Genomic DNA, 26392 nt, shown 5'->3' with positions numbered 1-26392 from the left:
CCACCTGAGGAGGTGAAGGGACGAGCAGATCTGAAGGACCTGAGGCCTCTGAAGCCGTTGGGGCCGCGCCTGGCCGCCAATGCCGCTCTAGGACACGACTGCGACTGGAAAACCCGCATGGCAAGGACAACGCATGCGTCAAATGCGCCAAGCATAAACGTATTTTTCTTCCGCAAACATGAAGATCGGCAATCAAAGAGGTTGAACCGGCGTCGCGTGTTGGTCAAAGTTGCTAGAAAGCAGTATATCGGCAAGGATAGGCGCTAAGGAGAGAAAACTAGGAAAAAATCTAAGAAAAAAAGTCAAACAGAAAGGCATAAAAATTAAAAAGCTTCTGGGGCCGGCTAGGGGAAGAAGTGGTCGGAGCCTAAGTTTCGAACTCCCTCTGCCTAGTGAAAACGAGAGAAAACTCGGCTCGAAAATTCCAGAGAGAAAAAGAAGGAGAGAGAAAACTTGGTCTGTGATTTGTTTAAGAAAAGACTACTGATTCGAGTTTTTGTTGAGTTTGTAGAGTTTAATTTGTTGTTGTACGGTCTAATTTGATAATTCGACCTGCTAAGATTTAGGCCTTGTTTGTTTTCGAAAAATATCTCATCTCATCTCATCTCATCTCACCTCATCATTATAATTTTTTCAAATCCTCACAAAAAATAAAATAAAAAATTCAACTTTTTCAAATTTTAAAATAAAAATAATATTAAAAAATATATTCTAACATTATTTTATTCAATTTTTTAACTTTAATCTCATCTCATCTCATCTTATCTTTAAAAACAAACAGGTCTTTAGTCATAATTGTTTGTTTTTTTGTAAAATTTTAATGAGACTTGGACCATAAATTGCAGCTGCTCTGGAAAAGATTTTTAACAGTGTTTATGATTCAAGAATCGCCGAATAGAGATCCCGAAAACTGTGGGGAAATCAGATTTTTAGAATGATCTCGTCGCCATTTTTTTTCAAAACGTGAAATTGCAAGATTAGTTTTTGAATGAGTTGTCCCTTCCTTAGTCATGTCACCTGGCCAACTCAATTATATAATTAGACTTCGACGTGATCAAGACATGATGGCACTGATCAAATTCCCTAACCGACACTAAGGTTTTCTGGAGAGATCCAGGATCACAAAGAAATCAGGTTGGAAGCTGTATACCTCTTGACTTTTCTTCTAATTGATAAGATTTTTAGAAATGAACGAGAGAGATAGGAGGGATGTCTAAAAAATATAAGAAAAATTTATTTACATCTTTTTATTATCCTCCTTTCAATATATATTGATGTGTTATTAAATAATAAATTTATAAATAAAATATAATAAATAATTTTTAGTTATTTAATATTACGGGATAGTGAGATGGTAATGATAAAATGATGATAAATAGCATTACTGAAATAGTAGTTTTTTCCGAATGATAGTTGATCAACAGTCATTCTCTCTACAATACAACACAGAAAGAAAGAAAGTATAGGAAGAAATTGAGGCAGGCGCCCTGATCATGTTGCGCAGATCTGGATTTGCTGGAATTTTCTCAGGGACAATCACATGGAAGCCCCGGTTGAAGAAAGGACCCGCAGCCGCCTCCACCACCATCCTCTTTTTTGTAATTTTTATCATCCTAACCTTAGCTCATAAGTACTCTCTTGTTCGGATTGACACTGTAAGTACTCTCTTAGCTCATAATTAATATATATAGTACAGCTTTCTCTCTCTCTCTTTATATATATATATAGATCATATTTTTCTTCGCTTTATCATTTTGTTCTCTCTCTCTCTTTCTTGCAGTCTATATTCTCCGCTTATAATTCTAGGAACTTAACTAAAAGAATCTCTGAAAAACATGAAAAACCCACCAAGAAACTTGAAATCCCACTAAACTGTTCCGTAAGAAACCAAACACAAAGCTGTCCAACAAATTACCCTACAAGCTTCAGCCCCAATGATCTCGACCCATCATCAAGACCCGTATGCCCGGACTATTTCCGGTGGATCCACGAGGATTTACGTCCATGGAAGGCCAATGGAATAACAAGAGACATGGTGGAGAAAGCCAACAGGACTGCACATTTCCGGCTAGTGATAGTCAAAGGCAAGGCGTATTTTGAGAAGTACAAGAAATCTATACAAACAAGAGACGTTTTTACTATATGGGGGATTCTCCAGCTCCTAAGAAGGTACCCTGGGCAGGTTCCGGACTTGGAGCTGATGTTTGACTGCGACGACCGGCCGGTCATCCGATCAAAGAATTACCGCCGGGAAAACACGACGGGCCCGCCGCCCTTGTTTCGATACTGTGGTGACAGGTGGACTATGGACATTGTTTTCCCTGACTGGTCCTTCTGGGGTTGGTAAGTACTGGCCGTGACGGCTTCTCTTTAATTAATTTATCTTATTTTATAATTAAAAATTTTTACTTATATTTAAATAAAAAAAATAAATTATACATTAATATATAGTATAAAAATATTAAGTAGCATTTCTCGTTATATATAATTACATCGTTAGTAAGTTACATGATTGCAATATTAATAATTTAATACTCTACTCTGTATTTGAATCTAGTCCAATATTGCATGCGTGGGTCCTACTTGATCGAGAAGTCGAGCTTGAAGTGGTCGCTAGGTTTTAACGTGGTGGGGTCCCTCATACGTCATCAGCCGGCTTGAAATTAATTGATTGATGCCTATACTTTCAATGCATTTGATTAGGAGATTAGTTATCTGTGGATACAAAATTACAATGACTAGATCTTGTCTAGGTACACCATGTTTGTACGTTGAATAGAGAATTACAATCTAGACGCGTTACGTTAAGTCATGAAATTTAGATGAGATGAAATGAAATAAAATATTTTATTAAAAATTAAATAAAATATTATTAAAATATAATTTTTTAATAATTTTTTTAATTTAAAATTTAAAAAAATTGAATTATTTATTATATTTTATACGAGAGTTTTGAAAATATTGTAATTATGAGATGAATTTTGAGGATGATATTTACAATCTTAGAGTGTATTGTAAAAAATGATATTTTGATAAAGAGAAATGATCTTTGAAAAAAATAAATAAATTTGAGACTTACATGAAAAAAAATATTTTTTTTAATAGTATACTTCACTTTTTTTAAAAGAAGTATGCGAGACTTGTACATATACCCTAAAACCATATCTAACATTAATTTTTATTATAGATTTTATCATCATTATTAGCATAATGACAATAAAAAATTGTCCTAAGGTTTAGGTCTCGTTTGAATAGTGAGATAATTAAAATGAGACGATTTGTGAATAATAGTGAAATTGTTTGTAAATAATAGTGAAATAGTTTGACTTAATATGTTTTATGAAATTTTAGAAAATTAGAGGAAAAATTGAATAAAAATATTATAAAGTTAAAATATTATTTTGTTTTGAGATTTAAAAAAGTTGAATTAGTTTTTGTATTTTTTTTTTGGAAGTCTGTAAAAATTATAATGAATAGGTAATGAATAGATGAAAAAACTGTTAAAATTTTGAAATTAAAAAGAATTTGTATACTTTTGTAGTATTTGGATATTGAAATGAAATGAGATGATCGCACTACAAGATAAACGAGTATTTGTGACTGATTATTTGGGATAAAAATATACTTATTTTGATAGGAAATAGACATTTTTCATAGAAAATAACTGGCCACATGAGGTAGGAAGACTTTGCTATCCAAACTAGGTTTTTCAAAACTAGGTGGATCACACGTTATATTAATCCTCGTTGAATTTCCTCTACATGCACGACTTTCAGGATCATTGGGTTACCATTCTCCTTTTCGCGGTGATCTAGCTCTTTGCTGAATCGATCCAAGCAAGGGGATGTATTTTTTATTCACACAAAATCTGCGTACTTTATATATTATGTAGGGCTGAGATAAATATAAAGCCATGGGAAAGTTTGCTGAAAGACCTAAAAGAAGGCAACAATAGAAGCAAATGGATGGACAGGGAACCATACGCCTATTGGAAAGGAAACCCTTCTGTATCTGAAACCAGGAGAGACCTCCTCAAATGCAATCTTTCCGACACACAGGACTGGAATGCTCGCTTATATATCCAAGTAATTAGAATTATTACTTAGATCTTCTACACTTTCCCAAGAAAATTACTTATTTCCACTGCTAGAAATCATCACATCTCTTTGGCTAATCATGCAGGACTGGATCCTTGAATCTCAGCAAGGATATAAGAAATCAGACTTAGCAAGCCAATGCACCCACAGGTATATATATATATATATATATATATATATATACACATACATGATGTTCTTGTTAATTGCATGTAATCTAATCTTAGACTATTATACATTTATTTAATTTTCACAGATACAAGATCTATATCGAAGGATGGGCATGGTCTGTGAGTGAAAAATACATTCTAGCCTGTGATTCTACCACGCTGCTTGTAAAACCGCGTTACTACGATTTCTTCACAAGAAGTCTGCAACCTTTTCATCACTACTGGCCTATAAGGGACGAGGACAAGTGCAGATCCATTAAATTTGCTGTAGATTGGGGAAACAAGCACAAGAAAAAAGTGAGACTTTCTAAACTTCATTTCTTCTAATCGGTCTCTTAATAATTCACAAGATACTTACGTAAAAACCTTCATGCACGTACGATCGCGATGCGTTTATAGGCACAAGCTATAGGAAAAGCAGCGAGTGGCTTCATTCAAGAAGAGCTGAAGATGGAGTATGTATATGATTATATGTTCCACATGCTGAATGAATATGCTGGGCTCTTGAAATTTGAGCCTCGAATTCCAGAGGGAGCTGTGGAGCTGTGCTCAGAGATTATGGCCTGCAGCTCTGCAAATGGGTTGGAGAAGAAGTTCATGTTGGAGTCCTTGGTGAAGGGGCCCTCTGTGACGAGCCCATGCACCATGCCGCCTCCTTAAATATTATGAACCCCGGGTTCCTGGAAATTTTTATAGAAACAACATCAATATAATAAGGCGAGTGGAGAAGTACTACTGGGGAGAAGTACTACTGGGGATACCTATCAAATTCCCAGAGTACATCGTAGTCTTTATTCTATAGAGAAAAGATATTTGTAACTGTGAATTGTATAACCGTCGCGTAATTATTTTGAAAAAAATAAATAAAACATGAGATGCACATGAAAAAAAAAAATTAATTTTTTAATAATAAATTTTACTTTTTTTCAAAGCGATTATATGACGTTTATACATTTCATAATTATACGTAGAATTACTCGCTTATATATATATATATATATATATATATATATATATTTATACGCGCGCGCGCAGCTAGCAGAGGATTTTTCTTTTTCTTCCGCTGGGAGTTGGTGACAAAAATTAAAATTTTGACCGTTGAAAATATGATGCAAATTAAATTAGGAACGAAGAATTTTTTTAATTACACGAAGAATTTGAATTTTCTTGTAATTATATTTATAAAGCCCAATTTTATCTATTAATTAATAAATCAATGTAGGATTTTACACTTGATCCACATTTATTCTAGTCATGCATTCTGATCATCTACCATATTTCTTCCATTCACCTAATTAATCTATCATTTAATACATCGATCGGTTATTTACTAAATGATACTAAATTTTATAATTTTCGAAACTAAAACTGTAATATTATTAACTAGTTATTTTTTAAGATTTATATTAACTAATTATTTTACAATATAAACTCAGATTTTCTCGAATTAATATCGGAACTAACAAATTGCGACAAGAACACAGTTAAAAAGTCTTTCAGGTTGTCAACGATCATTTGCTATTAACATAAAAGATTCTATGACGCAACAAGATGAAAATGCAGAGTCTCGTTCCTCACCACAATCTAGTCCTGGTACATTCTAGAATGAAATTCTGTTATTTCTTCTATTCATTTTTCAACATCTTGTAATAGAATAGATTCTTTTTTTATTCTCTTTGTAAAGTGTATAAAAGCATATTCCTCAAGCAATGAAATATAAGTTGAATATTGTAAAATTATAGTCTCTTAACATGGTATCAGAGCTGCTCGACTAGTAGTCTCTCTGATCCATGGCTACGCTTGCATCATCCTCTTCTTCTTCCCCAAATTCCTCCATTATTTCTTCCTTCTCTCATATTGTCACTATCAAATTAACAACAGAAAACTATCTTTTATGGAAAGTGCAAATTACAGCTTACCTTAGAGGATAAGATCTTTACTCCTATGTTGATGTAACTTTTCCATGCCCCTCTGAATTTCTACCTACCATCTCTGATGGTGCACCCAAAACAAATCCAGATTTTCTCTCTAGGAGACGTACAGATTAGCTAGTCCTAAGTGTTCTTTTTTCTTCACTTTCTGAATTAGTTATTGGACATGTACTCTTTGCAAACACTGCTCGAGAGCTATGGCTTTCCCTTGCTTCTATGTTCGCCTCTCACTCTCAAGCAAAAGAGTTTCAGGTACATTTTTAGCTTACCAATCTCTCACAAGGTGACCAGTTTATTTCTGAATATTTTGGGAAGGTTCGATCACTTGCTGATGTTTTAGCTGCCACTGGTAATCCTTTTCTCGATAAGAATTTGTCACTTATTTGCTTGCTAGTTTAGGATTTACTTATGAATCCTTTATCACCTCTGTAACTACAAGAGCTAAAGCCCTATCTTCTCATGAATTGTATCAATTACTACTTATTCATGAAAGTCGTATCTCTCACACTACAAAGAGCATTTTTGAACCTTCAGCAAATTTCAGTGCTACTGGAAGCAGAGACCAACATGGATGTGGATTTACTCGTGGTGGTCGTCAAGGTCAGAGTAGAGGTCGTTTCAGCTACAATGGCCATGGTGGACGAGATCCTTCCTCGTTCTCAGGCAACAATCAACAAACATATGTTGCCCATTGTCCTACATGCCAGGTCTACAACAAATCATGACATGTTATTCTTCAATGTCGCCATCGCTTCGATCATTCCTACTAATTTAAGGCTCCACGATCATTCTTTACAAATTACACTGCTCCCAACTCTATCATAGACACCACTTGGTATCTTAACTCAGCTGCCACTCATCACATTACAAATTACTTGAGTAACTTGAATCTGTCTACCGAACAGTACACTGGTGGTGAGAATATCCGAGTTAGAGATGGTTTGTGTCTCCCCATTCAACAGCTTGGTGACTTTTCTCTTTCTTCAAACTCTTCTGCATTTCTTTTACATAATCTACTCCATGTGCCATCTATTACCAAAAACCTTATTTCGGTACTTCAGTTTTGTACAGATAACTCTTGTTTTTTTTAATTTCACTCCTCCCACTTTTCTGTGAAGGATAAACAGGCAGGAAAGCTGTTCCTCATCGGACCCAAACATAATGGACTTTACATCTTTCCTCCTGCACTGAACTCCTCTTCTCCGTCTGTTCATCTTGGCGAGCGTACTTCCCTTGCTTAGTGGCACCAACAGCTGGGTCATCCCTCGCTTGATCTTGTATCTCGAGTTTTGCACGCAAACTGCTTGCCAATTTCCCCAACTTAGTCCCACTTCCAATGCCTAGAATGTCCCTTAGCAAAGAGTTATCAACTTCCCTTTTCCTCTAGTCGGGCCTCTTATTCTTGGCCCTTAGAAATTGTTAGTGCAGATCTTTGGAGCCCATTTCCCAAAAGGGCTTCAAATATTAAATTTTCTTTATTGATCACTTTACTCGATTTACTTGGCTTTTTCTTCTTAAACTTAAATTTGGCATACTGTCAGTTGTGTTTTCAAATTTCTTGTCATTTCTTGAACGAGTATTCAATACAAAATTAAATACACTTCAAACAAATGGTGGTGGTGAATTTAAACCTCTCACTCCACTCTGTCAAAAACTTAGCATCACTCATAGATTCTCATGTCCTCATACGCACCAACAAAATGGATTAGTAGAATGAAAACATCGACATGTTGTCGAAACCGGGCTTGCCATCTTAGCCCACACTTCACTTCCTACCAAATATTGGACCAAGGCTTTTGAAACCGCTGTCTACTTAATCAATCTTCTTCCCTATCAAGTCCTAAAAATTAAATCACCTTATTTCCTTGTCCACAATCGTGTTCCTAATTATAAATTTTTAAAAGTCTTTAAATGTGAATGTTGGTCTAATTTAAGACCTTATAATTCACACAAATTAAATTTTCGTTTTGTCCCATATCTATTTCTTGACTACAATACAGCTCACGGATACAAAAGCTTAGATCTCAAAACCAATAGACTTCACATCTCACGAGATGTATTGTTCAATGAGGTCTCATTTCCTCTTTCAAAATCAAAGCCCAACCCGCAAGGACCTTCCTCTCCACCAGACACGACCCAACTTCCCTTATTTTCCTCTTCCATACTTGGCCCAAGCCCAAGCCCAAGCCCAAGCCCATTGTCTAATACACCAGTCTCTAGCCCACAACCATCGTCTTCTACCTCTCGTTCCCTGTAATCTCTTCCCCTCCCGTGCATAATTCTTCAACTCTCTCTATACCCAACAACTCTCCACCTATACTTCTCCCACCACGATCTCCAATTATAATTAGGAGCCACAAGAACTCCTCTCGTCCCCGTGTTTCCACTGACGGCACCATCCCATATCTACATCAGCAATGTCTCATCACCATAGCTACTGTTCCAAAAGAACCATCAAGTTACTCTATTGCCTCAAAATTCTCTGAGTGGCGCAATGCAATGACTCAGTAGTAAAATGCTCTCATTCAAAATCAAACGTGGAGTTTGGTACCCCCTGTTCTCTCCTCTAATATTCTTGGTTGCCAATGGATTTATCGCACCAAAGTAAATTCTGATGGCTCCTCTGAGCGTAGGAAAGCACAACCGATAGCCAAAGGCTACCATCAACAGCCCGATATGTTTCGATCTTGTAGTCAAGCCATCCACTATCCGTTTGATAATTTCACTTCTTGTTACTCATGAATGGCCCCTGTGCCAATTAGATATTCAAAATTCTTTTTTACATGGATCACTCATTAACATTGTCTACATGTAACAGCCTCAAGGCTTCATTGACTCAGATCACCCCACCTATGTATGCAAACTTCACAAGGAAATTTATGGTCTTAAGTAGGTGCCAAGGGCCTAGTTTGCTCAACTTAGTTCTTCGTTACTTGGGTATGGCTTCACTACTTCTCATGCAGATCATTCTTTTTTTATTTTGAATCATGGTTATCTTCATATTTATGTTTTAGTGTATGTTGATGATATGACCATCACTTCATCAAAATCAAACGCTATTGATTTACTTATTCATGCTTTGGGGACTGCTTTTTCTGTTAAAGATCTTGGTTATCTGTCATATTTTCTTGGTCTAGAGATTGATTACTCAGGATGTGGGTTTGTTCTCTCTCAACGGAAATACATCAAAGATCTACTTACCAGGAGTAACATGCTTCATGCCAAACCAATGACTTCTCCAATGGCTTCCTCACTTAAACTATCACAGTTTGATTCCCCTCCTTTTGAGGATAGTACATTGCTCAAGAGCATTGTAGGTGATCTACAATACTTGTCTTTAACCAGACCTGACATATTCTTTGCAGTCAACAAGGTTTGTCAATTTATGCACTCCCTCAAGCTTCCTCACTGGTCTGCTATTAAAAGAATCCTACGATATCTTAAAGCCACTATCAATTATGGTTTGACTTTCAAATCTGCATCAAGTTTCACTCTTCAAGCCTACCAAGATGCCAACTGGGCTGGATGTCCAGATGATCAAAGATCCACAGGTGGCTTATGTATATTTTTGAGACACCATCTCATATCATGGAGCCCCAAGAAACAAATAATTGTGGCTCGATCCAGTACAGATGAAGAATACAAGACTCTTGCCTCCACAGTTTCTGAATTTATCTGGTTACAAACACTAATTCATGAGTTAGGTCTATCTCAGCCTCCCACAATGTGGTGCGACAATATTGAGGTCACTTATCTTTCAGCTAATCTAGTTTATCACTCAAGAATAAAACATATGAATATTGATTATCATTTTGTTAGAGACTATGTAGCTGCAAAAATGCTGCTGGTATCATTCTGCAGCTCCAAAGATCAAATTGTAGATGTCTTTACAAAGCCTCTAGTTTCTGATAAGATCATCTCCTTTCGTACGAGTCTCACTATTGTTGATATCCCATTGGACTCGAGGGGGCGTATTAACATAAAAGATTCTGTTATGCAATAAGATGAAAATGCAGAGTCTTGTTCCTCACCACAATCTAGTCCTAGTACATTCTAGAATGAAATTCTGTTATTTCTTTTATTCCTTTTTCAACATCTTGTAATAGAATGGATTCCTTTTTTATTCCCTTCGTAAAGTGTATAAAAGCACACTTCCTCAAGCAATGAAATATAAGTTGAATACTATAAAATTATAGTCTCTTAGCATTGCAACTGCCTGCATCATCTCAGATAACAGGCATGCGCCAAATGGGCCAACCTCTACAGCATTGGAACCCTAATGATCATGTGGATGGCTCGCCATATATGAGTACTGTTGGGAATAGACTGGTTATTAAAAGCTAAGTTGAAGTAAATAATAGCGAAAGCAAAACAAAATAAAGGAAATAAGAACAAGCACACAAAGAACACTAAGATTTAAGTAGTTCAGCTCAATATGAGCCTATGTCCACTGGCGGGGTCGGTTTCAATGAATTTACTATCAACAAAGATGGAATAGAAATGATTGATTACAAAATCCTCTTTCCAAAGTATCAAAACACTCTTGGAAATATCATAAAGAGGACCTCACTTTTCAATTACAAAAGTCACATCCTTAAATGGTTCAAAAGAATGGAATGAATGATGAAAAATTCATATTAATTTATACTATAGCAACCCCGACCCTAAAATAGGAACATTCGCTCCAGCGAAGTATCGAGCAAACGTTAGAATTGCAATCCCACTCGAGTTGAGTGTTAAGCTATTGTTGAGCGAACTCTCTGAAAGCGTCCAGCTCGAACTCATTGTCGAGCAGCAAATAAGCGAACTCACTAGATGAGTCTTCGCTCGAGTAATAGAGACACCACTCTAGCAACCAATTTTTAGAAGTACTTTTTCAACAAAATTCAAGCTACATCTCAACAAGTATTTCGTAAATGGTCGACCAAGCCGGAGTAATGAGATTTCTTGAATTTTTACTGTACGGACGTATTGATCATGTGGGAGACTCACAATGTCATGAATAGTACGCTAATATCAGTAAAATTATGAATAAAGACGTACCTACCGTCAGAAAAGAAATAAATAAATTATAAGAGCTGATGCTTGAGTGCATGGTTCGTGGCATGCATTTATGTGGTTATGGTTTTCGTAGATCAGGATATTTGTAATTTGTACGTTATATATGATTTTAGGATGGATTTTAGGATGCTTTTAGATTCTGTAAAAAAATAAAAATAAAAATAAAATAAAAGAAAGAAAGATAGTTGCAGTCATAATTGTGTAAGTGTCATACAATCACTTTAAAAAATATAAATAAATATGAAATTCTTATAAAAATATTATTTTTTTAATAATAAACTCTACTTTTTTTTAAAATAATTATACGATATTTACGTATTTTATGACTGTAAAAATACCCCTGAATGTTATTTGTGTTCCAAATGCCACACAAGAGGAAAAAAAAAAAAAAAAAAAAAAAAAAAAAAAACATCATCATCATTCAGTTACAACTATTTAACTCAAAAACTAAATTCTATAAATTTATTCCAGGCAGTCATGGTACTATATATGTTGAGAAATCAGTAAATATATATGGAATTTGACTATTCTTTTTCTAATATTTAATTAACTGGTTTTATTTTCTTTTTTTTCGGTTCAACATGATCTATAATTGCCAATTGGCATATATGTGGGCGATCCGATTCGTTTTTTCCAATTTAAGAAGCATTTATGAATTTGCTCCTTGAATATATAATATTCATGGGAGACGTTGTCATCATGTCCTTGGACTCTCTGAACAGAATGGGGCCGGGTAATTGTAAATGAACTGACTGATGATCAAGTCTTACACAAAAGACTCGTTACCATAATTCTAACATTAATGATGAAGAACTCATGCTCACAGGCGTGCGTACATCCCCATGCACGAGCGATAATGTCGAAACGCCTGCATGGCGAATGGGAGTGGACAATTAAAATTCTCAGGACAATTTGTCGTTTACAATTTGCTTAACCCATAGGTCGGTTTTCAGAATACAATGGAAGTCTGTCTCAAGTTAGGAACCTATTTAAACCTAGGTTTTTTTATATACAATTAAGTAATCTTAATGCAAACTGGGTTCAATGAAATTGCAGTAATTAAATTATGGCATGATCAGTTTTCTTCACTGCTCGTTTAGGATCACCCCAAGCAATCTTACAAGTATATACCAGCTGGTACTGGGTGTGTGCGCATAGGACATACTGCAATTAGGAGTAATGTAGTGGCTGCAGGTAAGGTTATTCCTTTGTTGACACTCAAAGTTGGTTGAAAAATTGCCATTTGTCGTTAGTAGTCAGCATCAACAACAGATGCTGATCATATGTGTATCTTCTTCTGGTCTGTGAGTAGATAATTAATTGATGAGTTTAGCCACTCCAGTAAGCTAAGGTTTGCCTCTTCCTTAAGACTTCCAACAGTAGAAATTCTACCCATCAAACTTTTTTTGGGCCATGAACAGTGAGACTTTGGATGCTACATGATATGGATAGGGATACATGCATGATATATGCTTTTATACTGTTTAACCAAAAATTGAAAACATGGAGGTTTCGTTTGGAGCTCTTTGATATTGCAGCTGATGGTGAAGGGGACAGATTATCTAATCTTCCCGTATTAAGACAGGCACGACATCATAGATAATCAGAAGCAATCAGCTTAATGTCTCCCCAACAATTTCTTGTCGACGTACGTTTGGCACACCTTCCATACGGCCATGGCATCATATGACACAGGGCGAAAAGTCTGTCTGATCATGACATTGGTCTGATCTTTTGTTATGTTGATCTGCACAAAGGGGTTTTAGTTTCAACTTTCAATTATTTATAATTAGGTAGATTTTTTTTTAACCTATTGTTAGTTAGGTCATTGCTTGAGTTCTCTACCGGCTCCTTGGTGCAATGATGGTTCATTCAATATTAATATGAAATAATGCATAATTTTAGTAGTGAACTACTTTTGTACAGGATTTCTTTATTTTTAGGTCACTCGAGAAGATTAGTAAAAGAAAATAACTTACTTATTTCAGAGATCAATAAAAATGTTTTTAATTCAAGACCCATTTCGAGTAAAAAGGATCAATATTTTCTATACCTAAAGTACAGTCAGTTTATTGGAACGAAAATAGAAGAAAAATGAAAGAAAATGAGATAAGAGGGAGGCTATATATGTGGATAAACCCAATTTAATGCAGAAAAAACCAGCAAAACGTTGCAGAAATTAAGGAGGAAGCCATCTCTGATATATATTAATTAGCAGCAAAAACAATGCAGCATTAATTACCAGAAAGAACAGGAGTGGTCCTTATAAAAAAACAAAAGCATACATGTGATGTGGAGCGTGTCCATGAGGACCCCAGCTAATTAATTGATCATAGAAAAGCAACAGCAAAAAAAAGAGCCTGTCTTCCCTGATGATCAAGAATCCTGGCCACAAAAGGACCCCAGCTAATTAATTTTGTCCTTGTGCTGTGCGCAATTTGGCCGATCAGATAGATAGATATTAGATAGCTCCAGCCATGTAAATCCAAGGGGCTGTCAAAATCATTTATATATATTAATTAGCTAAGCACTTCATCATCCACTCTGGACATATGTCCTCAATTCAAATGGGTTGAGCCTATCTCATGATCATCTTTTCTTTATTGAAAATCATGAGGCTCCGGCCTCTTCCTTTAAATATAATATTCCTCTTGCTTGGAGCAGTCATGGGTGAGGACCCCCCTTCATGCTTAAATAATCTCCATTTATATATATATATATATATATATATATATATATTTTTTTTTTTTATTAATTTTTTTTTTTTTCTGTCAACCCAAAATTAACCAACAGGGGGATTCACTCACACGACATGCCAAAACAGAAAAAGGCAAACCCAGAAAAATATCAAACGATTACTTATTTGATATATTTTTAAGAACTTTTTTGTCCAAATATTTAATTGCTGGCATTTTCTATATCTACCTAATCCATAAGATCCAGTGCTTAATTATATTCATTATAGTAATAATATATACAAAGATCCTTGCCATCTTTTTTGGTACGACTCTTTTTTTTATTTTAATACCGAAACCACACACACTAGCTAGAAAAGCAAGACAACTGTAAAACATGCAGGAAGTACTTGAGAAGGAAGGAAGGAAGTCTACCTGATCTGTAGCCAATTTTCTCAAAGAGAGGTTTTGCTCGAGTACTGATCAAAATGGATGGTCTTTGTTTAATGATATCTCCTGCTCTCTTGTTTTTCCCTGTCTGTTTGTCGAGTATTCAAACGAATGGATTTTTAACGTGCGAGGAGAAAGCACAACACGAGTACTAGCAGCCTTGATTTCGTAAGAAGTATTTTACTCGGATTTTATAAAAATATATTTATAAATTGACTTGATTTGATGTTACGTTACGCTAGATGGTAAAATTATTTTTATTATAAAGTAGAACTAATGTATCATATGAAGTTATGTCAATTTATGTATTTATTTTTATAAAATTTTTTTGTAACGGTAACAACTATTATTTGCGACGATAACAATTAATTGCAATAAAAATAGATTCATTTTAATAAAAAATAATCATTTTCGTTATAAATAACTGGTCACAAATAAATAATTTATTGTAGTAGGTAGCATACGTAATTCAAACTAAAACAACGACTTCCAGATATTGCAAACTACAAAGAAAATAATTAAACGCATGCCGTAGAAAACTTAGGCCTATTAGAAAATATTTTATTATAATTCGAAGCAACTTGAATTGAAAATGCATGCTCTTGATAAAGTTGCTGCATTAGGTTAATTAATCAAACATTAAAACCTATAAAGATCAATACGAAGAGATCATGCAGCATGCATGGAGTTGTCAAAAGTATTTTCTTTTTTTAAAAGAAAAGAAAAGAAAGGAAATGAGTAGTATGTTTAGATATTTAAAGAAGAAAACTACTAATTTTTGGGAATTACTTATTTTTTCCCGAATCATAAAATTAAATAAAGCATATACATGAGATTTGAAAATGCACTACCGGCTTGCATAGAGTGTCAGGTATTTTGGAGATTGCTCCACAGCATTATCCATTTGGAACATTATGGTAGCAAATATATACTTAGCTCTTTTCTATGGGATGAGTGGTATAGCCAATTGGTCATACATCAATTTGCATCATCTCTCTCTCTCTCTCTCTCTCTCTCTCTCTCTCTCTCTCTCTCACAGATGGGCTTTTTATATGGGTTTTTTCAGTTTAAAAATTAGATAATTTGGTGAAAGTTTTCATAGATTGTAAATGGAGGATTGAAAAATGATAGGATTTGGGTTTATTCTGGTGACTTTCAACCAAACTACTATGCTTAGAAAAACTCACCGGATGGAGCACTTAAATCAAACTGAATAAACGAACTAAAGAAGTACCAATTCTTTTTTGGGTAAGTCTTAATTATATATGATGAATATGGTAAATTATTGTAGGTACGATCGTATTCGAAATCTAAATTGATTATTAAGCAGTTTTAATTATGTTTCATTGAATTATATTTTTATAAAGCTTCATTGAATTATATTAAATCAATCTTAATGACTCTTTTTTTAAAGGTTCATTGAATTATATTGAATTATGTTATATTGAATTATATTACACACAGCTTACTTGATTATAGAGCAGCCGAGAAGTAAGTTTCTCATCTAAGTTTCTCATCTCACGAGTCACGATTTAATGGCTTTCAAAAATGAAGGTCCAAAAACTGTGACCCCTCTCTGTCTCTTATGTAATTTCTTTTACTTTACATGATCTGCCTCCTTTCTTGTTAAGCTATTTTACATGTAGTAAACCTCTCTTTGAATCCAAGTTTCATCCGCATTTTTCTTCGGGTTCTTTCATTTTTCCATTTTCGTACATTTCTTTCTCACTCATCCACTAATTTGCTTTCACTGGTAGTTGTCAAATCTTTGAGTTCCTTTTTGTTTTCTGCTGTGTCTACCTAAACCTACATATTCCATCAGTAAATTACAGTATTAAAGTCTTGAACTTTCGGGTAGTTTCTTTCATAAAACCCCCCACATCTTTATGGCTTCTTTTCCCTTCTCGTTTCTTGTTTTGGTGTCCGGTTAATGAGTTCTTCTGGGCTCTTGTTTCTCGAAGATACTAGAAAGAAATGTCATCGTATGCTTCACTTCTGGTTCTGTGCCTGATATCAGGAATTCTTTTTGCGAAATGTGATTCCTCTGCATCATATGAAGGTATGTACTCTCAGATCTTGGTTATTTTGTTAAGATCCGTTTGGTTGCTGAGAAGATGTGGAAAATGACAGACTGAGAGTTGTGAATATCTGTTCTGAACTTAAATTTCGTCAAGAACTCAGCCTGATGAACATGTGACTCTTGGGCAAGTTTTTAGTTTCGGAGTTGTTTTTTTTCCTTTTCTTCTTTGCTTACCAAAAGAAAGTTTTAGTATTCTTGAAGTAGTGTGATCTTAATTGTGGAATTCAAATTAATGTTTTGGAGAACAAACGTGCTGCATTGACATTTATAGTTTCTAGTTCAAATAAAGTCTCTTACTTGATACTCTGGGTTTTGCACAGTTGCGGTCCTTACAACCTTTAAGGAAGCTATATTTGAAGACCCACTTCTGGTTTTGTCCAACTGGAATGCCCTCGATCCAGATCCTTGTGACTGGTATGGCATTTCGTGTACCAAGGCCCGAGACCACGTTATAGAGCTGTAAGATTTCATCTGCCTAATCTTGGTGCGCAATCGCATATTATTCTTCTCACAGTTAGATCCCATCCGATGGTAGCTATGAACTATGCATCTTTATGATAATTACTTTTTTTATTTCGTGATGGAAATTTCTGGTATGCAGAAACATTTCTGGGTCATCCTTAAGGGGATTTCTTGCACCCGAATTGGGGCAACTCAACTTCTTGCGAGAATTGTATGCTTTCGCTTTTACTCCCCCCCTCCGGCAGGGAACTGAAATTCCTTTTTTTTTTTATTGGGAGAACGTATGGCTGAAGCTGAGTATCATAAATTGATGTTTTGTAGGATACTGCATGGGAACAATCTGATTGGCATAATACCAAAAGAACTTGGCATGTTGAAATTTCTCCAGATTTTGGATTTGGGGATGAATCAATTGTCGGGTCATATTCCTCCAGAGATTGGAAGTGCGACGAGTCTTGTGAAAATGTAAAAGGAATTACCGGCTTTAAATTTAGGCTCTATTTGACTTTGACTTTTTTCCTTCATTAACGATTTTTTTTTTTATTGTTGCAGAAACCTTCAGTCGAATGAGTTGACTGGAGGCATACGTCCTGAGCTTGGAAATTTGAGATATCTCCAGGAGCTCTGGCTGGATAGGAATAAGCTTCAAGGAACTATTCCTGCCGCTGTTAGTCCAGATTTTTCATCTGAAGCATACAGAAAGTAAGTAAAAGAGTCGTACTGTTAAAATATTGATTTGAGTTCTCAAGATGGTACTCCTTTTAATATGCAGTTTTGGATGAGGATGTGTGGATTTGTGCAAACTTTTGAAAGGTGTGTTAAGATGGCTACGTACAATCTTAATATCCCAGTGAGATGAATTGATAAATTGATCCTACAAAGTATGCATTGCATAACCTGCCTTAACTTGAAAAATGATTACAAATGTAATGTAGATATAGCTCATAGTTAGGAAAGAAAGTGCCATTCAATGCCTATGCAATCTTTTCAGTGTGCGACAAATTTCACCTGTTTGATGTGATTAAGGTTAAAACGGTTAACAAAATGATGGAAGAAGTACTTGATGCATAGTCATCAGTAACATAGAAATGGTTTTGCTATTCAAAAAGGTTCTCTCATCGTTTTTATAAATGGTGATCAAACCTTCACATTGGATGAAGAGCTAAAAATAATGTCAAGGATGTAGAAAAAGTGTTACAAAGTGTATAAGTTTGTTCCCATTATCCACACACAGATGATTAAGCTATTTAAAAAGGATTGTACCTTCTTTTCATTTGTATGTGCACTCCATTTTTTCCCTTCTCATCTTTGGCATTGGATATTGCAAAATCTTATTGTGGTGTATCAATGTGAATTTGGAAATATATGTACTATTATTGTGGTCTAATATGGAGGCAAGTCAATTGGGGTAAATGGTCAGAGGCTTTATTTAAATTTGGTATTTGATTATCTGATTTGAATATCTTGAGTAGCTCACTAGGATACTAGATGTCATGTTTAACATGTTGAAGGTTTTGGCTTTATTCAGCATATCTCTTGTACTTGATTTCTGCTCAGGTATGGCGCAATTACAAACTTCACCAGCTTCTGCCACTTAAAAGTTGCAAATTTCTCACACAACCTCTTTGTTGGGAGCATACCTAAGTGCTTGGGGTACCTTCCAAGGTTTCTTTCATAGGGCCTGTCTCATGCTTCTTTTTTCTTGGTAAATCTTCTCTTAATTGACATCTTTCATGCAGCACAAGCTTTCAAGGGAACTGCCTCCAAAATAAAGATTCCAAGCAGCGTCCAGCCACACAGTGCAGTATGTATATATGACAAGATTTCCTTTATGGTGTAGTGGTACAAGTATGCATGCATGCACAAAATTTTCAATTGCCAGTAAATGCAAACTGAAGAAAAACCATTGGAAGTTTGGAATTGTTGACTGGTATACGGCCAGTTCTAATTTCTGGACTTCCAGAACATTGTAGCAGGCACTAGAGTTCAAAGCAGCGATGCAAACGGGCATATTTACCAAACTTACAGTTTACATATGAGATTTGACTGCATATAGCCCATTTGATCATTCTAATACTAGGTGTATCTCGTGGCCTTTTAAAAATTCATTTCTAACTACTGTAGTTGATAGTGATAGTAATTCTTTTGTAGGTGGTGCTCCACCTGCCAAAAGCCGTACTAGAGCCAATACAACACGCCTACCAGCGGGAGATGTATCTAAGCATCAGGGGCCATCAAAACCTGCCTGGCTTTTAGCTCTTGAAATAGCAACAGCAACCATGGTGGGTTTTATCTTGCTGGTTGCGATTCTTACTGCACTTCAGAAGTGCAATAACAAATCTTCTATTATAATCCCCTGGAGGAAATCAGCAAGTGGAAAGGACCATATGACTGTATGCATAGGTTGGGTTTGCTATCTTATACTACCTCTGCCCAATGCCTTTGAAGTTTGAAAGTAATAAATTGGTTAATTTGGTGGATTTTCTTACAGAATCGGAATTGTTGAAAGACGTAGTACAATACAGCAGACAGGACCTTGAAATAGCCTGTGAAGACTTTAGCAACATTATTGGCTCCTCACCAGACAGTGTTGTCTACAAAGGTACGATGAAAGGTGGACCTGAGATTGCAGTGATATCCCTCTGCATCAAAGAAGAGCATTGGACAGGCTATCTTGAGCTCTACTTCCAGAGAGAGGTACTATTTGTTGCCGCAAAAAACTATAGCCTAAAGCATTTAGAACATACTAATTACAGCATGTAAGGTTTGGCAAATTGAAAGCAACCAAGTTCAAGAATATTTTTTCTTGTAATCCTATTCAGGTGGCCGATTTGGCAAGATTAAACCACGAGAACACAGGAAAACTCCTTGGTTATTGTAGAGAAAGCACTCCATTTACAAGGATGCTGGTTTTCGAGTATGCATCAAATGGAACACTGTATGAACACCTGCATCGTAAGTCAGGTTTCTTTATTATGATATTTGTCCACTTTAACCTACTTCGCTGGAAAATTAATATAATGTATACTTCACCGGATCAAATCTGACCATTTTTCTTTTATTGCAGATGGAGAAGGATGCCAATTTTCTTGGAGTAGGCGTATGAAAATTGCTATTGGCATTGCACGCGGACTCGAGTATCTTCATACAGCACTTGAGCCACCATTTACCATATCAGAGTTGAATTCTAGTGCCGTATATCTTACAGAAGATTTTTCCCCCAAGGTTAGTCTAAAACCCCGCCCCCTCTCTTCTAGTCCAAAGACCGCATCAATGACCTATCCTTATCATCTGAATACTAATACTCTAATGGCTGTTTCCCTTATTTCTATGGTCATTGAAAATTCTAACATTTTTCTTCAACTGCAGCTAGTTGATTTTGAATGTTGGAAAACAATTCTTTCAAGGTCAGAAAGGAACTCGGGTGCTATTGGAAGCCAAGGTGCTATCTGTATCCTTCCAAATTCTCTAGAGTCACGGCATCTCGACATCCAAGGCAATGTGTATGCTTTTGGTGTACTTCTGCTGGAAATCATAAGTGGGAGACCTCCGTATTGCAAGGAGAAAGGGTGCTTAGTAGAATGGGTAAGAAGTTTTCTGAAATATGAATATTAAAATGTCATCTTTAGGTAGTTAATGCACCAAAACTTAAAAGCATCTCTCTGCTACAGGCTAAGGATTATCTAGAACTACCAGAAGTTATGTCTTATGTGGTGGATCCAGAGTTGAAACATTTCAGATATGAGGATCTCAAAGTTATATGTGAGGTAGTAAATCTCTGCATCCATCCAGACTCCAGCAAGCGGCTATCCATGAAGGAAGTGTGTAACATGTTAGAGAGCAAAATTGACTTGTCAATTTCCGTTGATTTTAAGACGTCTTCTCTGGCCTGGGCCGAGCTTGCACTTTCATCGTGAACGAGTGGAAGCAAACACACTGTAAATCAGTAGAATACAATTGTAATACGCTCTTTCTTCCTTTTTACCCACGTTTGGATTTCCCTGTTCCATGTAAATGCTTGCATGCATGCAAGAGGAAAAGTAAAGCTTCATAACTGACGAAGTCTTATTGTATACAATTGGATGACTAGTAATGTCCTGTGATCAACTGAATATCAATCTTGTTAACCCCTGTTCCCTGCTTTGTTTTACCCTTAATGTTCGTACGTACGTAGGAGTTGTTTGGATAGTGAGATATTTTAGATGAAAGTTTAATAAAATAGTATTAGGATATTATTTTTTAATATTATTATTGTTTTAAAATTTGAAAAAGTTGAATTGTTTATTATATTTTGTATGAAGATTTGAGAAAATTGTATTGATGAGATGAGATGAGATGGGTTGAGAGTATTTTTCAATCCAAGCGACTCCAAATCAACATGGGCCAAGGCATTGGCCGGATAATTGAAGTATATGACTATTTTCTCTTAAAGAATAATGTTACATGCAATTATAGAGTATGCGAACATCATGCAATCGTTTTGAAAAAAAGTAAAGTTTACTATTAAGAAATTAATTTTTTTCACGTAGATCTCGTATTAATTCACTCCTTTTAAAAAGATTGCATGACACTTACACACTTCATGACTCTAAATATCATTTCTCAAACCAAAAACAGTGGGACCTTTCAAGATAATATATTGCCACGACCTAAGAGAGTGGCTGTTGTATATGCTTCTCAATGATTTGAACTCACTTCTAAAATTTGACAACAATTTATTTGGCAGGAATTCAATTAGGACCCTCCCACAACTTCTGCTGCCTTTCGGGGCTTGTTATGGAATTGGGACAATACTCCCCAGGAAACTCAATTAATTTTCGGCAAAAGGTGCCCCAAGGGTCAGCATCCAGCCAATTAAGAAACCATCCAATCCCAGCACCGAGTTCAACATCACCAGTATTTTCAACAGCGTATCTGTACTTCTAACCTAAGCCTCTGAGAACAATACTGCAATCGGCATGCAAATCATTTCTGTATAGAATGTTGGAAGAAAAATGGTAGAATGGGAGATGGTGGGTGAAGAAAACAAGAATGAATAAATGAAGGAAAAAACCCTACCAAAATTGTGATCGCATTCAAGTAAAATATTAACAGAAGGGTTGGTCAAGGGTGACGGATCATTAGGAATCACTCCAGTCAAAAAGGCCTTCACCACTTGTTGGCAACAAGACTCTCAAATACCAAAACCAGTTCCAACACAATTTCCAAAACGGCATAAATAACAAACTTTCAGCTAACTCTCTACTTGTGCTTAGAACGAGAATAGTGGTTATCATTGGGATTCCTCTTTCCACTGAAAACTGCTAATGCCTTCCTTACAGGAGGCTGCAGTTGGGCTCTTTTATCAGAATGGTCGCCAAAGTCATCCATGGTGAAGAAGTCATCTCCCTGGAAATCAAATATAAAGTAGCTTCAGTTAGGCTTTAAATGGTGCCGAAAAGAATTTCGACAACAATGGGTGGTATGGAAACAGAAACAATGACCATAAAGTGGGAAAATAACCTGCTTATTTATTTTCTTCTTTGTCTTAGGATAAAGAAGCTTTTGTGGGAGTTGATCTTCACGTAACACGAGGTTTTTGGCAATAGCATCCCTTCCACCTTGGGGTAAAGGCAGTGAAAACTGCACAAGAAAAAATGTCAAGACATATCCATGCAAGCATGCTTAGCCTCACCTCCTATTTAAAGTCAAACATATGTTAAAAGAGTACCAATCTAGATTTCTAAAAGGCATTGAGAAAAGGATGCCTACAACTTTTACTACTATTTTACAACTCATTTGCAATCAACATTGCCATCGTGCCACTTCATTAAAATAAATTTTAATTTTACAAAACTACCTTCCAATTCATATTGAGTTGTAAAAAGTTGTTAGATTATCATTTTCCATGAGAACAAAACATATCGACTACATATAGACCTGTAAGATACTTATGCCCAATAATATGGTATTTCCAACCCAGTAGACATAAACAAAATGGCAAAGTACACTGTAACCAAATGGTAGGAAGAGACTACCAAAAAAAGGGCAGAGTATGATAACCATAACAAGAGCCGAGTACACAAAAGCATTTAAGATATGTTTCATTGAAAAGCAACAAATTCAGCTACAACTAAAAACACAATAATTCACACACACATAGATATATACTTACTTTTGTGCCCCGCAATGTAATCCGTGGCCGACGGGCTGCCAAAACAACTCCATTCTCACCAACTGTAACAGCTACCTTCCGTAAAGTTCCACCATTTCCACATTTCGGGCAGAAAATCCTCCCTACCTCAGTAGTCACGGTATAACAGGCATGGCATTTCAGAACCCACCTGAAGTACATACATCTCAAAGATAAGCAATATATTACATATATGTAATTGTTTCTTTGCGAAAAGAACTGATTCCCTAGTCAAGAAGAAAAATACCACTCAGAACAATCCAGTCAATGCATATAAAACATTTTCTATCACCTCATATGAAGCATTGTCAAGGCATTTATGATTTCCATATTTTCTATAGCAAATAAAAAAAGAATTTAACATGAAAAAGACAACTGAAATCAGTATTAAAACCATTGCATAGAGATCGAAATACCTGTGCAGCTGGTGTATCTGCATTCCACCAGGTGCCAGCAACCGTAAACCCATCTGCAGAAGAACATTTTGCATTGCAAAGTCGCTAGTTACACAGGCCACACTTGACTCGGATAAAGATCTCAGCATCCAGCTCTGCTCACTATCATCATCAATATTCGATGCATCAACACTTTCATTATCCTGGCTTGACATCTCCTCAGGACCCAATCCTTCATCACCCATGTCAATCTCATCTCCATCAACTACAAGAGCTTCATTGCTCACAGCCAATTCAGGATCATTAGACCAAAGCCCCTTGGATTCAGAATGTTCAAGCTCCTTTCCTTCTTGAAGACCTTTCATAGAATCTTCTTCCAACCTCATTCGCTCTAAAACCATCGAAAGATTTTCATCACCAACGTTTTCCCCCTCCTTTATCTCACTCCCTTCTGAAACCCCCTTTTCTAATCCTCTAGTGTCCTCAACAACAACATTTTCGACCTCATCCTTCTCAGCATCCTTTTCAGCTAATGAGGAATAATATTCAAGCCTAGATTTCCTTCTAAGATACCTTCTACGAGTACTCCGACTAACAGCCGGCCTCCAATCATCGGCATTATCATCAAACTCTCCTTGAGATGCATCAATTCCATCTGCCACCATCTTCTTCCCTTCAATGTTTACCTCCTTTTTTTTTGGCAAATATCTCCTCCTCCCACCTTCTACAACTCCCTCTTGATTCAAGGAACTAGATTTCGAACCATCCTCAGACTTGTGATCATCATCATCAACAGCATCCACAATGTTCAGATTCAAGTCCTGCAAAGGTAGGATTCTGGAATTGGAAGGATTTGATCCATCTCCAACTTCGTGTTCCAACGCTTCCCACTCTTCCAAATTGGGGACATTGGAGCCCCAACCCGGCATGTCTTTCTCGTGTAAGGTTTTCACATTGACCAGATGAATAGGGGGAGGACAATCCCTGATATTTTTGTTTCCATGAATCTGAGCCTCCAATGTATATGTCAATGCAATCAGTTTTAGATCGACATCTGATAGTGTCTGTAAATCCCCCGTCGCCTTCGCAAACTTTATCACTATCCAATTATCAAAAACAGAAATCAAAACAATATACTAGGGGACTTGTTTGTTTATAGAGAATAATTTCTGGGAAAATTAATTTAAAGAAAAAACTACCTTTGTTGAGGGAGTCGGGAGTGGGATCCATGGAGTGGAGAGAGAAGGGGAGGAAGGATAATCGGTGGCGGGAGGAGGGGTCGCGGACCTCGGCCATGACCTCGGGTACAGTGATGAACTTGTCAGCGCAATGGGTGAGCTTATCGCCACCGCTGATCATGGCGTTGGCGTCGACCACGGCCACAGCTATGCCTCTTGCCGACTTACAGCTTTCCACGAAAACGCCATTAGCTGGGATTGGATCTTGGTTGATGGGCTTTGGGGGCGGTGGTCTCTTTAGTATGTTGCTCCAGCATGGAGCTGGAGCTGCGTCCTCCATAGTTCTGAGGCAGGGGCAGAGAAGGCAGAGGATGAGAATAGCGTGCGAAAGAGAAGGCAGAGGGTTTTCGGCCTTCAAGACTGGCAGCGGCGGATAATAAGCAGAGGCGCAGTAGGGTTTAGGGATTTAGGGGATTGCTTTGCAAAAAGAGCCGTGAAGCACACTGCCACACTGAAGGCTTTAAACCTTTTGACTGAACTGTTTGCCCTTTCGAGAACCGCACCGTTTAAAACCCGTGTTGGGACAACGGCACCGTTTAGTCTAAGCTTTCTTTTTCCTTTGTTTTTTGGACAACAGTGTTTACCTGTAAAACGCTATAGACCAATGTTTTGAATACCGTATACGTGACCGTTTTGATCGAGGTATTGAAACGAGATATTTTGATACCGACATCATTTTGGATACCGTTTCGGAATAGTCTATATATAAATAAATTATATATATAAATATATATAAATTATATTCTAAAATAATAATCTATATATGAATAAATTATATATAAATATATATATTATAAATAGTCTAGTCTGAATTGTGAGTCAAAAAAATGAGCTTGCAGTTTAAAAAAATGAAAAAAAAAATAAAAAAAGAAAAAAGTAAAGGTCGAAATATAGGCAGGTACAGGCTGAAACTATCGAAATTTTGATCGGTACGAAACTATACCCTTCTCTATTCCGACTATGCCACAGAAATGGTATATTTCGACTGTACCAGTTGGTACGGTATGAAATTCAAAACTTTGCTATAGACACAAAGGGATTTCAAAAAGGAATCTCACACACTGATGTGGCACACTGCCATGTCTCCTCCTATTTTTTTTTCTTTTCTTTTCTCCCCCTCCCCCCATTCCCGCCCCCTGCCCTCTCCATGTGCCCACTCCCCACTCCCCACGCCAACCATGGTGGTCGAGGACCACCTTATAGTGGACAGAAGATGCTAGCGGTCCAAGCAACACCGCCAGCGTGGAGCGCCTATAAGGAGGTTATTGAGAGAGGGAGGCGCTGCTCGGGGAGAAGAAAGAGAGAGAAGGGCTCCAGTGGCTCGGGGAGAAGCTTATGTCGACGAGGGACAGGATGCGATGGCACAGTTGGGCTGCGACACGCCAACGGCAGTGTTGGTAGCGGCGAGAAAGAGAAGTCGTGTGAGAGGGGCTCGATTTCGAGAGGAGGAGAGGGAGAGGGGCTGCACTGTGGGGGGCTGGGTCTGGTTGGAGGTCACCGGTGAGGGGGAACAACCACTGGTGGTGGTTGGCGACGAGATGCGGCGGCGCTATTGTGGCTAGGAGACAGAGTCGGGTGAGGCGCACGGCTGAAGGGGAAAAGAGGAGAGAGAGGGAAAGTGGGGGAATAAGGGGCTAGGGAAAATGGACACATGACACGTG

General features: G+C 36.8%; 3 protein-coding genes across 4 annotated transcripts; 2 read left to right on the top strand and 1 right to left on the bottom strand.

Annotated features, from left to right (window-relative positions):
• The first annotated feature begins 1379 nt into the window (after positions 1–1379).
• Positions 1380–4980, top strand: LOC121235945 (O-glucosyltransferase rumi-like). The gene is made up of 6 exons (XM_041132393.1): positions 1380–1655; positions 1781–2343; positions 3893–4085; positions 4183–4247; positions 4354–4564; positions 4667–4980. Exons 1-6 carry the CDS (start codon positions 1494–1496, stop codon positions 4925–4927), a joined length of 1455 nt encoding a protein of 484 aa, XP_040988327.1. The 5' UTR covers positions 1380–1493; the 3' UTR covers positions 4928–4980.
• A 10891-nt stretch (positions 4981–15871) lies between these two features.
• LOC121235315 (probable LRR receptor-like serine/threonine-protein kinase At1g63430) lies at positions 15872–21053 on the top strand. Of its 2 annotated transcripts, XM_041131652.1 has the most exons (13): positions 15872–16443; positions 16785–16923; positions 17066–17137; positions 17248–17391; positions 17479–17628; positions 18484–18591; positions 18666–18730; positions 19078–19329; positions 19418–19623; positions 19749–19881; positions 19994–20151; positions 20296–20511; positions 20598–21053. In XM_041131652.1, the coding sequence occupies exons 1-13, from the start codon at positions 16359–16361 to the stop codon at positions 20841–20843; spliced, it is 1974 nt and encodes a 657-aa protein (XP_040987586.1). In that variant the 5' UTR covers positions 15872–16358; the 3' UTR covers positions 20844–21053. The 2 variants fall into 2 exon arrangements, with proteins under 2 accessions (XP_040987586.1, XP_040987588.1); XM_041131654.1 differs by lacking the exon at positions 15872–16443 and having other exon boundaries at positions 16806–16948.
• Positions 21054–21966: 913 nt separating this feature from the next.
• On the bottom strand, positions 21967–25173 carry LOC121234877 (RNA-binding NOB1-like protein). The gene is made up of 5 exons (XM_041131010.1): positions 24693–25173; positions 23515–24592; positions 23081–23249; positions 22429–22548; positions 21967–22314 (listed from the first exon to the last, which is right to left on the bottom strand). Exons 1-5 carry the CDS (start codon positions 25009–25011, stop codon positions 22168–22170), a joined length of 1833 nt encoding a protein of 610 aa, XP_040986944.1. The 5' UTR covers positions 25012–25173; the 3' UTR covers positions 21967–22167.
• Between the last annotated feature and the right edge of the window lie 1219 nt (positions 25174–26392).

This window comes from Juglans microcarpa x Juglans regia, chromosome 6D (assembly GCF_004785595.1).
Source record: "Juglans microcarpa x Juglans regia isolate MS1-56 chromosome 6D, Jm3101_v1.0, whole genome shotgun sequence".
In the NCBI taxonomy this organism is placed as follows: domain Eukaryota; kingdom Viridiplantae; phylum Streptophyta; class Magnoliopsida; order Fagales; family Juglandaceae; genus Juglans; species Juglans microcarpa x Juglans regia.
Note: the sequence above shows the minus strand (reverse complement) of the source record. Positions and strands in the feature narration are given on the sequence as shown.